This window comes from Diospyros lotus, chromosome 2 (genome assembly GCF_014633365.1).
Source record: "Diospyros lotus cultivar Yz01 chromosome 2, ASM1463336v1, whole genome shotgun sequence".
NCBI lineage: Eukaryota > Viridiplantae > Streptophyta > Magnoliopsida > Ericales > Ebenaceae > Diospyros > Diospyros lotus.
In genome coordinates, this window is record NC_068339.1 from 11,314,810 (window position 1) to 11,330,562 (window position 15,753).

At 38.7% G+C, this 15,753-nt stretch overlaps 2 protein-coding genes across 2 annotated transcripts; both read left to right on the forward strand.

Moving 5' to 3' along the window:
• The first annotated feature begins 472 nt into the window (after positions 1–472).
• Positions 473–5,207, forward strand: LOC127795853 (LRR receptor-like serine/threonine-protein kinase GSO1). The gene is made up of 2 exons (XM_052327781.1): positions 473–4,329; positions 4,453–5,207. Exons 1-2 carry the CDS (start codon positions 900–902, stop codon positions 4,818–4,820), a joined length of 3,798 nt encoding a protein of 1,265 aa, XP_052183741.1. The 5' UTR covers positions 473–899; the 3' UTR covers positions 4,821–5,207.
• Positions 5,208–6,207: 1,000 nt separating this feature from the next.
• On the forward strand, positions 6,208–10,962 carry LOC127793922 (uncharacterized). The gene is made up of 7 exons (XM_052324716.1): positions 6,208–7,803; positions 7,917–8,275; positions 8,513–9,220; positions 9,385–9,802; positions 9,963–10,119; positions 10,364–10,460; positions 10,573–10,962. Exons 1-7 carry the CDS (start codon positions 6,901–6,903, stop codon positions 10,688–10,690), a joined length of 2,760 nt encoding a protein of 919 aa, XP_052180676.1. The 5' UTR covers positions 6,208–6,900; the 3' UTR covers positions 10,691–10,962.
• The last annotated feature ends 4,791 nt before the right edge of the window (positions 10,963–15,753 follow it).

Here is a 15,753-nt window from a genome sequence, read left to right on the forward strand (position 1 = left end):
TTATCATCATCATCCCGTCTTCCAATGCTATTTTAATCCTATCTCGTGCGCGCGCGCGTGTATATATATATATATAATGTCAGCAAAATAAATTATTGTTCATATTTTTAATCATAATTCATTTATTTTAGGTGGTTATTGTGTCACTTGTTAAGCATCCATCAACGCGAAAATTAAATGAAAGAGAACATAAAAATTTAACATGATTTAGTTTGAAAAAACTTATGTCCATGATCATTTTGAGTAAAAAACTATAAATCCACATCATTAGTTATTAAACTTCAATAACTTTTGTTGTTGACTCACGAAACATCCATTCCTTAATTTGTATGAGACTTTATGTTTATTATCTAATCCTAATATAAATAAAAATATGAGAATTTTACAAACTAAAATTATGGAATATATTCAATATACTATATATGTTACATTATTATTGGTCTTCTTTTAGCCTTCTTTGACCTCTGTCTTGTTCATGGTCTCATTGACTCTCTGTAATCCAATTCATACTATTCATGTCTCTGCATTTAACAATCTCCTCTCTCTGTGTGAATGGAGGAGTAGTTCGGTGGCCTTTAATACCAGCTGGTTCTGATTAGCTGACACAGTAGCCATAGCTCTCTTATCTCTTGAAAATGAAACCACCCATTCCAAGGCCTCGTTAAAAGCTCCGCACTTGCCAAAATTTCCCAGCCCAGCCTCACTTTTAATTCACTAGGATCATGCACTGGCTCTTTCCACGCGTCTTCTCGCCGCCCAAGAAGCAGCAACAAAGCAAAAATCGCCTTCAAATACCAGAGCTGATCATCCTTGTTCCTTTACATGCAAAAACATCGCCAGAAGAAGAAGACAAGAAAGGGTCCTAATCATGGGCTTTGAGCTTCTTTCCCTCTTTCTTGATGTTTTTTCTTCTTGTTCCAGGTGAAGGAATGGCCATGGCGAAGCCTGTTTTATCAGTTCTTGTAGCTTTCTTGATTGGACTTTCATGGCGGTTTGTCCTGTGCTTGGACATGGACTCATCGTCAGATTTCAAACTCCTGTTGGAAGTGAAAGAGTCCTTTGTGGAGGACCCACTGAATGTGTTGAAAGACTGGACTTCGGATAACCCAAGTTTCTGTTCGTGGAAAGGTGTTTCCTGCGGCGGCGGCGACCGGGTGGTGGCGCTCAACCTCTCCGGTTCCGCCCTCGGTGGAGCAATCTCGCCGGCGATCGGCCGGCTGAGCCACCTGCTCCACCTTGACCTTTCCTCTAATCAACTATCCGGCCCCATCCCACCTACTCTCTCTAAGCTCTCTTCTTTGTTGTCCTTGCTTCTCTTTTCCAACCAACTCTCCGCCCACATTCCGGACGAGCTCGGCTCTCTTGCCAGCCTCCAAGTCCTCCGCATTGGTGACAATGACCTCACCGGGCCAGTTCCGGCGTCCTTCGGCGGCCTCGTCAATCTGGTCACTCTTGGTTTGGCCTCCTGCAATCTCAACGGCCCAATACCGGCCGAGCTCGGCCGGCTCCGCCAACTTGAGAACTTGGTTTTGCAGCAAAACCAACTCTGCGGTGCCATTCCTTCCGACCTCGGCAACTGTTCAAGCCTTGTTGTGTTCACTGTTTCAGCCAACAATCTAAACGGCTCCATACCGGCGGCTCTGGGGCGGCTCAGGAATCTCCAGCTCCTGAATCTCGCCAACAACTCTCTCTCCGGCGAGATTCCAGCCGAGCTTGGTGAACTGAGTCAACTCGTTTATCTGAATTTTGTGGGGAATTTTCTGGAAGGTCCAGTTCGAAAGTCATTGGCAAAGTTGGGTAATCTTCAGAATCTTGATCTGTCATCAAACAAGCTGACTGGTGAAATTCCGGAGGAGTTGGGCAACATGGGTCAGCTTGTTTACCTTGTTTTATCAAGCAACAATCTTTCTGGCGCCATACCAAGAAAGTTATGTTCAAACGCAACCAGTTTGCAGCACTTGGTTTTATCCGAGAATCAACTTTCCGGGAAAATTCCGGTAGAATTGAGAGACTGCAGCTCACTTTTACAGCTCGACTTGTCCAACAACACATTCAATGGATCAATACCAGTGGAGCTCTATCAGCTAGTTGAATTGACTGATCTTCTTCTCCATAACAATACCTTGGCTGGTCCGATCTCTCCCTTTATAGGAAACCTCAGCAATCTGAGAACACTGGCGCTGTACCATAACAACTTGAGAGGAGAGTTGCCAAGAGAAATTGGAATGCTTGGGAAGCTTGAGATTTTGTATCTCTATGAAAACCAATTATCAGGAGAGATCCCAGTGGAGATTGGGAACTGCTCGAGCTTGCAGATGATAGATTTCTATGGCAATCATTTCGCAGGAGGAATTCCAATCACCATTGGGAGACTAAAGGAACTGAATTTTCTTCATCTGAGACAGAATGATCTCTCCGGGGAAGTACCGGCGACATTGGGCAACTGCCAGCGGCTAACTGTATTGGACTTGGCGGATAATCATCTCTCTGGAGGGATCCCGGCAACATTTGGTAACCTCCAGGCTCTGGAACAGCTTATGCTTTATAACAATTCTTTGGAAGGTAATCTCCCTGTTGAACTTGCCAAAGTTGCTAACCTGACAAGAATAAATCTCTCCAACAATAGATTGAATGGCAGCATAGTTCCACTGTGTAGATCTCGTTCTTTTCTTTCATTTGATGTCACAAATAATGCTTTTGATCATGGAATTCCTCCCCAGCTGGGCTATTCACATTCCCTCGAGAGGTTAAGGTTAGGAAGCAACAACTTTTCCGGGAAAATACCATGGACCCTGGGAGAAATTCAGGCACTATCTCTGTTAGATTTATCGCACAATTCACTTGCTGGACCAATACCTAGTGCGCTTTCTTTGTGCAAGAAACTGACCCACCTTGATCTGAACAACAATTTTCTTTCCGGGCCGGTGCCACCGTGGTTGGGAGGTTTGCCTCAGTTGGGTGAGCTGAAGCTCTCCTACAATCAATTTGCCGGTCCTCTTCCCCCTGAATTATTCAATTGCACCAATCTTCTGGTGCTTTCTCTTGATGGGAATTCGCTGAATGGAGCTCTGCCTCCTGAAATTGGTAAACTTGCATCCCTCAATGTGCTCAATCTCAACCAGAACAAGTTCTCTGGAACCATTCCTCCAGCAATAGGCAGGTTAAGCAAGCTTTATGAACTTCAACTCTCGAGGAACTGTTTTAGCAGTGTAATACCGGTTGAGCTTGGGCAGCTCCAGAATCTTCAGAGCATTCTGGATCTCAGTTACAACAATCTTACCGGCCAAATCCCCCCTCCTCTTGCAACTCTGTCGAAACTGGAAGCACTTGATCTATCTCACAATCAGCTAGAGGGGGAAGTGCCTCCAGCAGTCAGTGATATGAGCAGCCTGAGCAACCTCAACCTCTCCTACAACAATCTCCATGGAAAACTGGATAAGAAATTCTCAGACTGGCCAGCTGAGGCATTTGCAGGAAACGTAGAGCTCTGTGGAGGCCCTCTTGATCGCTGCAAAAACACCAAGTATGGCATCCAACAGTCCAACCTCAGCGAATCATCTGTCATCGTAATTTCAGCTGTTTCAACCATAACTGCAATTATTCTATTGATAGTTGCAGTTGCACTGTTCTTTAAAAACAAGCGAGAATCCTATAGGAAGGCCAATGAAACGAGCTCTGCTTACTCATCCAGTTCGTCCCAACCTCAGAAAAGGTTACTCTTTCGAAATGGTTCTCTCAAGAGAGACATCAAATGGGAAGACATTATGGAGGCAACGAACAACCTAAGTGATGACTTCATAATTGGGTCGGGTGGATCTGGAACTGTATACAAAGCTGAGTTTCTAAACGGAAGAACAGTTGCAGTGAAGAAGATACCAAGGAAAGACGATCTGCTACTGGACAAAAGCTTTGCAAGAGAAGTCAAGACGCTAGGGAGGATAAGGCACCGACATCTGATGAAGCTACTGGGATACTGCAGCAACAGAGGTGGAGCTTCGAATCTGCTGATATATGATTACATGGAGAATGGCAGTGTGTGGGATTGGCTCCACCGGCAGCCAGTGGATGCCAAAAAGAGGAAGACCCTCGACTGGGAAGCAAGACTAAGAATAGCAATGGGGCTTGTGCAGGGAGTGGAGTATCTCCACCATGATTGTGTGCCCAAGATCATTCACAGGGACATTAAATCGAGCAACATCTTGCTGGACGCCAATATGGAGGCCCATTTGGGGGATTTTGGATTAGCAAAAGAACTCACCGACAATTTTGATTCCGTAAATACCGAATCAAACTCATTGTTTGCAGGGTCTTATGGTTATATTGCTCCCGGTAATGAAACTAATCTCTCTTTTGAATTGGTACTTATTTCCTTCGGCACTACCATCTTATTTCCTTTGGCACTACCATGACCATGATTTTTCTATTCTAACTGATGTTTTGCTCTGTTTTCAGAGTATGCCTATTCTCTGAAGGCAACAGAGAAGAGTGATGTCTACAGCATGGGGATTGTGTTGATGGAGATGGTGAGTGGAAGAATGCCGACAGATGGGAGCTTTGGTGTGGACATGGACATGGTAAGATGGGTGGAGACACATATCGAAATGCAGGGACTGGGCCGCGAAGAGCTGATAGATCCCGTCTTGATGCCGATGTTGCCCAACGAAGAGTCTGCTGCTTTCCAGGTCCTTGAAGCAGCTCTGCAGTGCACGAAAACTGCTCCGGCAGAGAGGCCGACTTCCCGGCAAGTCTGCAATCTCCTCCTGCATATATTCAATGATAGGATGTCGTACCCAGAGAAGACACCAGATCCATTTGTGTAAGTTGAAGAAGATTGTGCATGTAATGTGAACAAGAGAAAGACAGCAGAAGCAATCCACCTATTTACTATGAGCTTTTGGGCGTGCCTTAACATTCTTGCTACTCCAGCACTTGAACATAGTATTATTACCCCCATCAAAATTAGGGGTGGACATGGTGTGGTATCAGCAGTTTAGGGACATTTAATACGCTAAATTATATGTATGGTTTCGCATTAAACCAGATCATGCGGTCTGATTTGGTGTGCAGAAATCACACCAGACCACAGTGCAAAATTCATGCGATCTAATTTGGTGCGTAGAAACTGCACCCCATTTTGTGGTGCAATCTGGTGCGATTTCTGTGGTATGATGTTTCCTTTACTGTCTTGTAAAATTTTAATTAAAATAATAAAATTAATGCATAAAATCATAATTTTTAAATTCTTACAATATCTTAGAGTTGAAAAGTAAAATAAGTTAAAATCTAATAAAAAATGTAAACTTAAAACTTCAAAATTTACAATATAATCACATGTCTATAACATAAAAATAACACAAAAATCTACAACATAATTCATAATCAAACAAGCATATATTTTTAATTTTTTAATTTTTATATATTTTTTATTTTTTTATTAATACACTATTTGGCCGGTTTAATTTTAATCGAACTGAAAAATTTACAAAATGCACGATTTGAGAATTTTTCAAATCATACCAAACCGTTCCCTTAAAAAACTGCACAGTGCGTTTCGATGTGGGTGGCTATTGGGGTTTTTCCCACCCCTAATCAAAATGCCACCCCTCCACTTACCATTCTGCAACACTTCTCTCCAACTATAAAAAGATCATAATCTCAATTGTGTGAACTTCTTAGTGTTTAGATTAAAAATACTTTCTTCATCACACCTGATTTCAGACTTGGATAAATGAAAAGGGTGTATTGGATAATTGTAATTCTAGAAGAAAACTAAACAACTTGAATTTATAAGTTCACTTCGTTTAATAGAAGTACTCCCCTAATCTTCAACTATTAAGCAATCAGTTAACAGAGGGTTTTTTAAGTTCTAGTCCCAACTAATCTGCCATTGACTTCTCATGTAAATGGACAAATGCCCCCTATCTTTTTATGGGATAGTGATTGAGAACTCAGTGAGTTCTAAATTCATGTAATGCGTCAAATTTTAATTGACTTACTAAATATTAAAGAGTAAATATTAATATTAAATATTAAATCTAACCAATCAAATACTAACATTTAACAGAATTTGGAAGAATCCAATAGAATCCGTAAACTTCATTTCCATATCACTTGAAGAGGGGACATCATAATTGGTTGGCTTTACCGCTAAACTTAACATGTGTGATAATCAATATTGGCCCTACATTCCCAACGGTCCAAATCCTAACGTCTCTCTCTCACACTCAACACACACAGATACAGTCCTCTTCCTCCACCACCACCTCTGTACTCTGCACATCCATCGTCTCTAAGATATTACTTCGATCAGAATCTGTAATATTTTTCATTTGAACTGTCATTTGCCCCCACATTCCCCTCCAATTTTAGCCACACGCCTTCCACCATAACACGACTGTTTTGTCTTTCTTTCCCTCTGTTTCTTTCTGTCGTCTATCTACGAACCGAATTTGTAGGTACATCAGGTACATGTCACAGTTATTTCACCAATATCATTCTCCATTTTTTGTGAGTTGAAAATTGTACCTTCTCTTTGTATAGCAGAGCTCTAAATATAGGAAGAAAGGCAGACCATACGTCATCGGCAAGTCTTCAAAAACCCAATAAAACAACGCCCTCCTCCTCTGATTCGTCTTCTTGTTTATTTTCAACCCAAAAACTTCGGACCCTCTTCCAAATTCCGTCGAGGCAGAAGCCGAAAGAGAGATTCACAGAGAGGGAGAGAGAGGAATTTGGGTAGACGACGATGATTCATGAATGCTTGGACTGGGTTGAATTTGGAATGCGTTCCCTGTTCTTCAATTTCTCCGGCCACTTTCTGCAAATGAATAATTCCTTCCCCTTCACAATGTTTTGCTGATCAGTAAGGCATTCAATTCAATTCCCATTTACATACCAACAATGGCGTCTTCTCAGGTGGAAATCGCCTCCTCCTCGCCCTTCGGTTCCGTTCTGAGGGATCGAAACCGGGGGGACCAACGGAGCCTCAAACAAACCACCGTCCAAACGGCGTTCCAGAAGAGCCTCAAAGCTTTGGTACGAACGCACCTCCAGTACAGGCCCTGCATTTCATCGTTATCGCCGCCCAAACACAGCCAGAAGCATAGACAGGTCGAGAATTTCCCGCCTCAATCCGATGACTCGGAGGAAACTCCGAATCTCGGCAGCGTTTCTTCCCTTGTCCAGAGATGGAAGCAGTTCACGGCGACCGCAAACAAAACCTGCCCAAATTCCTCCTCCACCCCTGTTCCCACCGCGACCGCAGACAAAACATGCCCAAATTCCTCCTCCTCCCCTGTTCCCACACCGACCGCACCTGTCCCCATCTCCACGGCGAATTCTGTTTTGGCGCCGGCCGGCGATAATCCTAACGAAACGGAAAGGCCAAGAGTAGCGGATGTCATTCGAAAGCAGTTCACTGACTCTCGTCAGAATCAATCCACAGCCAAAACCTGCCCAAATTCCTCCTCCTCCCCTGTTTCCACGTCCAGCGCCCCTGTCCCCATTGCGACGACGAATTTTGTTTTGGCGCCGGCTGGGGATAATCCTAAAGAGACCGAAAGGCCAAGAGTCGCGGATGTCATTCGGAGGCTGACATCAGAGAATCAGATCCAAAGTACTGATCATGAACAAACTCCTGTTCTCAATGATTTCCCCCAATTCTCAGTTAGCCCTCCTCGGATCAGAGGCCGCCAAGCGTATACCAGTTTGCTCATGCAATTCGAGCGCGATAGGAACCGAGAGCTTGACACCTTGTTGGAGCGCCAAGCAGTGTCGAAATTCTCACACAAAGGCCGCATTCAGGTTGTATTTCTAATTTTTTTATCCTGACATGTTCATGAAGAAATATTTACCTATCGTTTAATCAGCAAAAGAAGAAAGAAAGAAATACCTAGGGTTTTTGTTTTTGAACGCAGGCAATGCTGCGCCTCAGATTCCTGCTCGGAGCGGCGGCCGGATATCAGCAACATTCGCGATTGATGCCGGTTGGAGTCCAAAGGCATTCGCGTTCTGAAGCAGGAGCAGCTCTGGATTCGCATTCGCCTGCAATTAGGGATCAAAAACATTCACATAATGAAGCGGCAGCTGTTTCGGATCAACATAATTTAGGTCACGAAGCGGCAGTTGAGGCCGCGCAGAATTCATCTTCAACAGCAGGTAAGCTCTGGCAATGTAGCCAGAATGAAGCTGCAGCAAGAGATCAACAGCATTCTCATTCCATGCCGGCTGAATCAAGCCAACCCACACAGGGCTGCTCTGCAGTATTGCTTCTAAGGTTAAAAACCTTACAGTTTATACCTGATGATTTTCATCGAAACAATTGTTGATATCAATCTTTTTTATTTCACTTGAAGGATTTGTTGGATTGACTGAGATTCTTTGCTCTATTCTTGTTGGATAGAATCTATGAATCATTGGGGTTCTTAAACCAAAATTTAGGAAGAACTTTTTGTTCTCGCCAAGCTCAATTCGTTTTGCTTTTTCATTGATGCGATGTTCCTATTGGATTCAGGGAGAAGTTCGACGTAGGGAAGGAGAATGATGCAGTTAACTCAAGAACCTCGCAAGGAGTTGTGGAAGACAAAGCTTCAGTTGTCAAAAGTTCTTATACCTCCAACCGAATTGGAGAGGAGACTTGCCTTCGAGAAGTCAGCACCACCAAGCAGCAAAATACATTGCCGATTCCAAATTCGTTATCAGATACAAATGGAGATGTCCACGATGAAATTAGTCCTACTTCACCAAAAGCACAGCAAGAAACCCCCGATAGTCTCAGCAATTACGAATCTGCATACAGATGTACATCCTCAAATGGTGGTGAAGAGAATAAGAATGTGGAATCATCAAATGGCAGCAAAGAGATTGAGAAAAATGTGGAATCCTCAAATGGCAGCGAAGAGAATGAGATTGTGGAAGAACAAGAGGCCAACAAAACATCATTTCAGGAATCTGAAAATGAGTTTTTTCATCCCCGGAGTTATTGGGAAGAACTAGAGGATAATAAGCTGTTGCAGCTAATGGAAGCCGATCAGGAGTGGGCAAATGAGGGCGAGCTGGATGAACAAGAGGCCGATAGCCATCCTGTCCTAGGAACAAATCATGATTGGATGAGTGACGTTTCTCGGCCAAGGAGTGACTGGGAAACTCTCAGGCAAGTTAGGTACCAGGAAATGCTTGACCCTTTCATGGATAAAAAAGAGATACAGCAACTCCTTGAATGGTAAACCAGCTACTGATCTAGTTTAAATTTCCATATTCTTCCATTTTCGGTGGTTTGTAGCCGTTTTATCACAGTTCAGAGCATCTTTCTGTTCTACACTTCTGAGGTTCTCAGCCAGATGGCATCCTCAGAACTCACCGACTCCTTCTGATTTACATTTTCAGGAGAAGTGTGTCGACATTTCTTTGTAGTAGTTTAAGGGAGACAATGGACCAATTGATGATATCTCGCGCACAAAGACTACCAACCACCCACAATCAGCACGAAGAGGAGGAAGAACAGGATTGTACGCACAATAGGCTAGAACAACTCATGATGTCTCATGTACAGAGGCAAACACATAAAATGAGCCATCGCCAAGAAGAAGAAGAACCTCAAGAACAGATTGAAGAAGAGGAGGAGGAGGAAGAAGCAACTGAGAGCGTAGTTGAGTACCAATATGGTGAAGTAGATGATAATGAAGTCAGCAATGATTCTGATCAAGAAGGATCGTCATTGTCGCACCAACCTCCACCTCCATCATCTCAGTCGCCCATTGGAGGGACTCAATCCTGCAATTCATCTACTAAACATGCTAGAATTGTTAGTGTTCCTCCTTTCTATGATATTTTCTTTTCTCTTTCTTGTTTTTCCTTTTCCTTTCCCTTTTCCTTTTCCAAACAAAATTCGTATCACATTGAGTAGATTTCCATGACAAGTTCTTTACTTACTGTTCCAAAATAATCTTTTATGGGTCCAACAGGAAATGGAACTTGTATATGATTTGAGAGCTCACATAGAGCTACTTCATCAAGAGATCTCGGAGCTACGAAAAACATTGATGAACAACTGCTTGAACATCCAGGAGAAATTGCAAAACTCTGTTAAGCAGGAAGTTGCGGCTGCAGTGAAACGCTCAGGTGCGTTCGCTGGAGTTACATTTGCGTATTCCCAAACACTTGGAATCACAAGTTGTTCATAAACAAAACCACGAGTATATATCAAAGCTAAAATCATTCAAAATTCTGCCATCCTTCTCAAATGAGTCCATTAATTATTTTTAGATGCAAGAAAACTAGTTAAAAAATACTGCATATATATCTGTCCAATTGTTTTCTTTGTATATGATTGCATTTAACAGAAGCCATCTTTATGTGGCTACAGCACATGGTGGGAGGAAAAAACCATTCATGAACGGGGCTTCAAGGAAGAGCAGATGCCGCTTTTGCCGTGAAATGCAAGTTGATTCTATTCTTTACAGGTAAAATTAATTGCCATAGAGAATATTCCAATGGTCCATATCATGAATAATTTTGGGCATCCAGCACCAAAGACCTCATCTAATCCCCTGATTTGGCTCTTCTGTGCTTCAGATGCGGGCATATGTGCGCGTGTTTCGGTTGTGCCCGGGACCTGCAATGGAGTACTGGGAAATGTCCAATATGTCAAGCTCCAATACTCGATGTTGTTCGCGTGCATGCTGGCTCGTAGAGAATGGGAGAACGAGTTCTTGCCCAGAGGACCTTCTCTAATCTAATCTTCTGATTAACAGAGAGAGAACTCGGAGGCCAAATTTTTACTTCTTCCTGATTTTGTTGTGTTGATTTGTATTAAACTCTTTAACCCATCGTGTTAACAAACTGCAAAGACCTACAGATTATCCATTTCTTCCTTTTACACATGCACTGTGTCTGTGTTTCTATGCTGTAACAATATTCTTCCACAGTTCATACTGATTTAATTCAAATCAAATGACACCGGCAATCTTGTCATGGATAGATTTGGTCGACGAGGTTGACTTTTATTTAGCTGACCCAACAATCTTTGTAAATCAGATTGGGAAGCTGCGCAATTCCATCCAAGTAGAAATGGGATCAAATTCCACAAGGAAGAGTATTGTAGCCTCTAATATCTTTGTTTGACAAGAACTTCGGTTTTCAGTTTGGGATTTTTTTTCTTCAATTTTATGCTCACTTTTCATTTTTCATTCACAACAAAGAAAAAGACAAGTAACATGTTTGAAAATTTTAATTTGCTTATTTTGATTCTTTTCTTATTTTTTTATTACAGTTAAGTTAATTACTTAGATTTAGATAATTTTGTCAGTTTATCGACAGTTATAATCAACAACTCTTCAATAATGTTTAAAAAATTAATAAGAGTTATCAGACTCCTAAACGAGGAGTTTTATGCAAGAAAAGAAAATGAAAATAGAATTAAAAATATGAAAAATATTTTTTTATTATCTTATTTTTTAATTTCTTTAAAAAAAAAAAAAGCCATGAACATCATTTCCTGACCAGTTTTCAAAATAATGAAAAGATAGACAGGAACTGGAAATCAAAGGGGGAGTAATATATGCAGCCTTAGTTTGTGTAAATCAATAAAAAGAGATAGGCTGAGTTCTAAACCCTTTAAATTTTATATGTAAATGTATTATATGATATACTTAATTAATATTTATAAAGTTAAGGTATAAAAACATAGGGATGTAATGTACTTATTTTCTTAAAAAAAAAAAAAAAAGCTTCGTATGAAATTTAATTTTTAATATTAAATTAAAAAAATCACTTTAAAAATATTTTTTACAGAATAAATTTCATTGGTGGAATTAAAATTTTCTAATTTTTAGTGAACCGGCTTTAAATTAGGCCAGACCACGAGCCGGGCCCGGCTTGGGCTAGCATTTAAGTTATTCTTCTTTATTATTCACTTCGGCCCAAAACCAGCCGGGCTCGCCCAAGGCCCAACACTAGACATGAGTTTTTTTTTTTTTCTTTTCTTTTTATGAGGAGACATGAGTAATAATTAATCGTGACAACAATTTACAACAGTAGCTAATGAATAATTTATGATAGAATTAATCAAAATTAATATTAATATGTAAAATGGTGTATACAACATTACCCTTCAATAACTTATAAAAAAATGCTATTTTTATTTTTATGCATAAAACTTCAACCAAGTGGTGAGATAATTAACATTTTAAAAAATATTAATGGAGCTACAAAAAATCATATAATTATGCAAAAATAACTATTTTATATAACACTTTGTACTTATTATGAAACGTAGTGTAGAACTTGTAAAAGACTTAAAATATATTAGAATTAAGAATTAATGAAACTTATATTAACATTACTTATGTTTAATTATGTGAAAGTGTTGACGGATGTCTATATAGTATTAACAATGTGTAAGGTTGCAGATTGCTTGTGTTTTTAGCATAGGAAAGCGCCCTTAATAAACTTTATCATCATCAACCTAAATTTGGGATTATTGCCCTTACACGATTCTCGGCCTCTCATGTTATTGATTTCGATAGAAAAGATAAATCACAAGTTAAAATTTTATCTCATTAGGCAGAATAAAGAATTAAACCCATAATCTACTTATATAAATTCTAATTTATCATATTCAAATCACTATAGGTCTACCATAAGGAGATCATCAATCTAAACTTTGTTACTAAGGAGATGATTTTGAATGCATGCATGTATTTATTCACTTCACCGGTCGTTCATAACTTTCACTTTAATATTCACCTAAGTCCCACGCCTTGAAACTGCTATATTAATTAGGGGTTTTGTTTTCTTTCCTTCGCCTTTTCTTAATATTTTTATAATAATGTAGGACATTTAGTGATCGAAACTCACAAAATCCTAGGTAAATATAACATGTCAAGCTCCTGCAGATGGCTTAGAGAAGGACATTGATGTACTGTTTCATTGGCTAAAATTGCATTATCTAGAACACTGTACTCATGGTTAGTAATTTATAAGTCGTTTAATTAGAATTAGAACCAACATATAATCTCTTGCCTAAGCAAAAATTACTAACACGCAATTAACAAAATGAACATCTCACACAATAAGTGAATAAAACAATAAACTTACAACTAGGGACACTCTCAAACAAGTCACTGAGGATTTAAAATTTTATCGGTCAATACACTTCAAACACTTAACTTTCTCACCTTTATTTAAATGTTCTATCAATAGTTTGTTCTCTATTCTTTACTCTTCATACTCATCTTATATTTATACATAACTCCAAAGAATTAGTTGTTACAAAGAGATGAAATAAGCAATTTTGAAATTCAAAATTCTTCGGCTTCTCCAGCTTTACCTGTGTCCAACCAGCATCTATTGGTATCTTAGACAACAAACACAATAGTAAAATATTTTGCACAAAGAAGATAATATAGAAAGCTGAAGAGATAACCTGAAATCAAGATTAGTCATAAACTTTTTGAGATAAAAAGCTCCTAATTAAGAGTTAGGTACAAGAATATGCAAAAAGGAGAAGTCAAAATACTTTTTTTAAAAAAAGACTTTACTTTTTGTATGAAATCAGACCATAATTTTGAGATACAAGGTAAAAACATATTTGAAAAATATACTCTTTGGCGTGCAACAAAAAGAGATTCAGAAAATAAGTATAATCAGAAATGACTGTTAAACTTCGGGTCGACCTAAGACATAACATTGGAAGACTGAAGTTGTCCAACAACCAATTACATAACTTTAGTTGAAGGCCAGGTTGACTTAAGACACAAGGTCAAATATTTTGACCAACTTCGATCGATCGATCGAAAAATAACTTCAATTTACCTAAATGACATACAACAAGAATAAACCATTCTACCTCACTTTAGTTAACTTTTTAGATATATAGACATGAAAAATATATCTTTTACTTCGCAAGAGACTAATAAAATATTTTTATTATTATCAAAATCTTATTTACTTACTCTTTTATTTAACAGATGTGATGGTGAAAAGTTTGAAAATATTAAGTCACTTTGGTCGGTAATTAGTTTTAAAATTATATGAAAAGAATTCATCACCAATATATATATATATATATATATATATATTTATGAACGACATGTATTAGCTAGGTAGTAAAAAAATATTGAACTCTTGAGTTAATCTTCTCCATGTCTAGGTAGTACTGGAACAATAATAGTAATAAATAGAGATTATAATTGAGAATGTTTGTCAAGAATGAGAGATTCTCCTTCGTTTATAATAGTTTCAAGATAACCCTTTTACTTAAAATTGGGTTTCTTTATTAGTCATTATTTAGGAATAGTTATCCTACGCAGATTTAAGGAGATTAGGCTTATTATTCCCTCGTATTGTTTTCCTAAGGTTTAGAAGAAGTTAATCTCAAGTTTATCAGAATTTGGTTCAATCACTAGATTATATATATAGGAAATAATAATCCCCTAATCATGATTGATTTTATTTATTATAGTTCAACCCCATATTAGATTGGTTTGTCTTCGATCGTATCTTGAGTCGAGTTAGCCTCAAATAAAATATTGAGGTTGACAGTGATCTAATTAGCTAGTCTAAAACCTAGACTATAGGTGGTCCCAATTAAATAGCGAGGTCGACCTGAGTGATATAGTTAAGTAAACCAAGACTCTGGGTTGCTTGATTAAGTAAACTGAGGCGGAAAATGAAATGATCCACATGTATCAATTTTTGGGGAAAGCAAAATTTGTATTATACTGGGAGTGGTTTTTGATAAGTGTCAGTGAACACAGATTTAAAAAAATAAAATAAAAATTTAGTTACTCAGGCACATCCCTGATTTACCTCTCTCGTGATGACCCTGAGGCGACTTCGACGAAGGTACGAATGATAGCGTGTAATATATAAAAAAATGGTTAACTTCAAAATTAGCACAACAATTTCATCAAAAATAATTTTAATATTTATTTTTTTGGACTAATAGCAATAAAAAATTAAATCTTATGGCGTTTTTACAATATAATTTAAACATTTCAATTTTTGCAATAGACTTTCAATTTGATTAATTGGTTGTAATTTTATCCACGACCCGAATTCAATTTGAGATAGGTGTGCACATGCTAATGTGACATATTATCTGATATTTTAAAATTTTTTGAGTGGGTCCACGTTAACACATGTTGGAAAAAAAATAAAAAATAAAATACTATTGCTATATTAAATATATATATATATAGAGAGAGAGAGAAGGATAGGCAAGGGATGGCCGACAACGATGATGACGACTGATCTAAAAGCTAGAGATTACAATGGAGGTTGAACTGGAAGGAGGAGGTGACGAAGAAGGAGGTTAACTGGCCGCCTCCTCCTTCAAGATTTGTCTCCAACTTTCAGATACTTGTCATTGCCTTTCTTTCTTTCTATGTATATATATATATTTAACATAGTAATAGTATTTTATTTTTTATTTTTTTTCAACATGTGTCAAAATGGGGCCCACTCAACAAGTTTTAAAATGCTAGGTGGTGTGACACGTTAACGGGAAGACACCCCTCTTAAAATAGATTTGGGTTGTGAATAAAATTATAACTAATCAATCAAATCGAGAGTCTATTACAAAAATTGAAACGTTTAGATTAGATTGCAAAAACGTGATAAGGTTCGATTTTTTATTGCAATTAGCCCTATTTTTTTTCTTAAACCTTTTCCGATTTTATAAAATTTTAATCAACTGAACTAGTATGATTCGTGCTGTATTTCCCCGCACGATAAATCATTATAGTTTTGAAA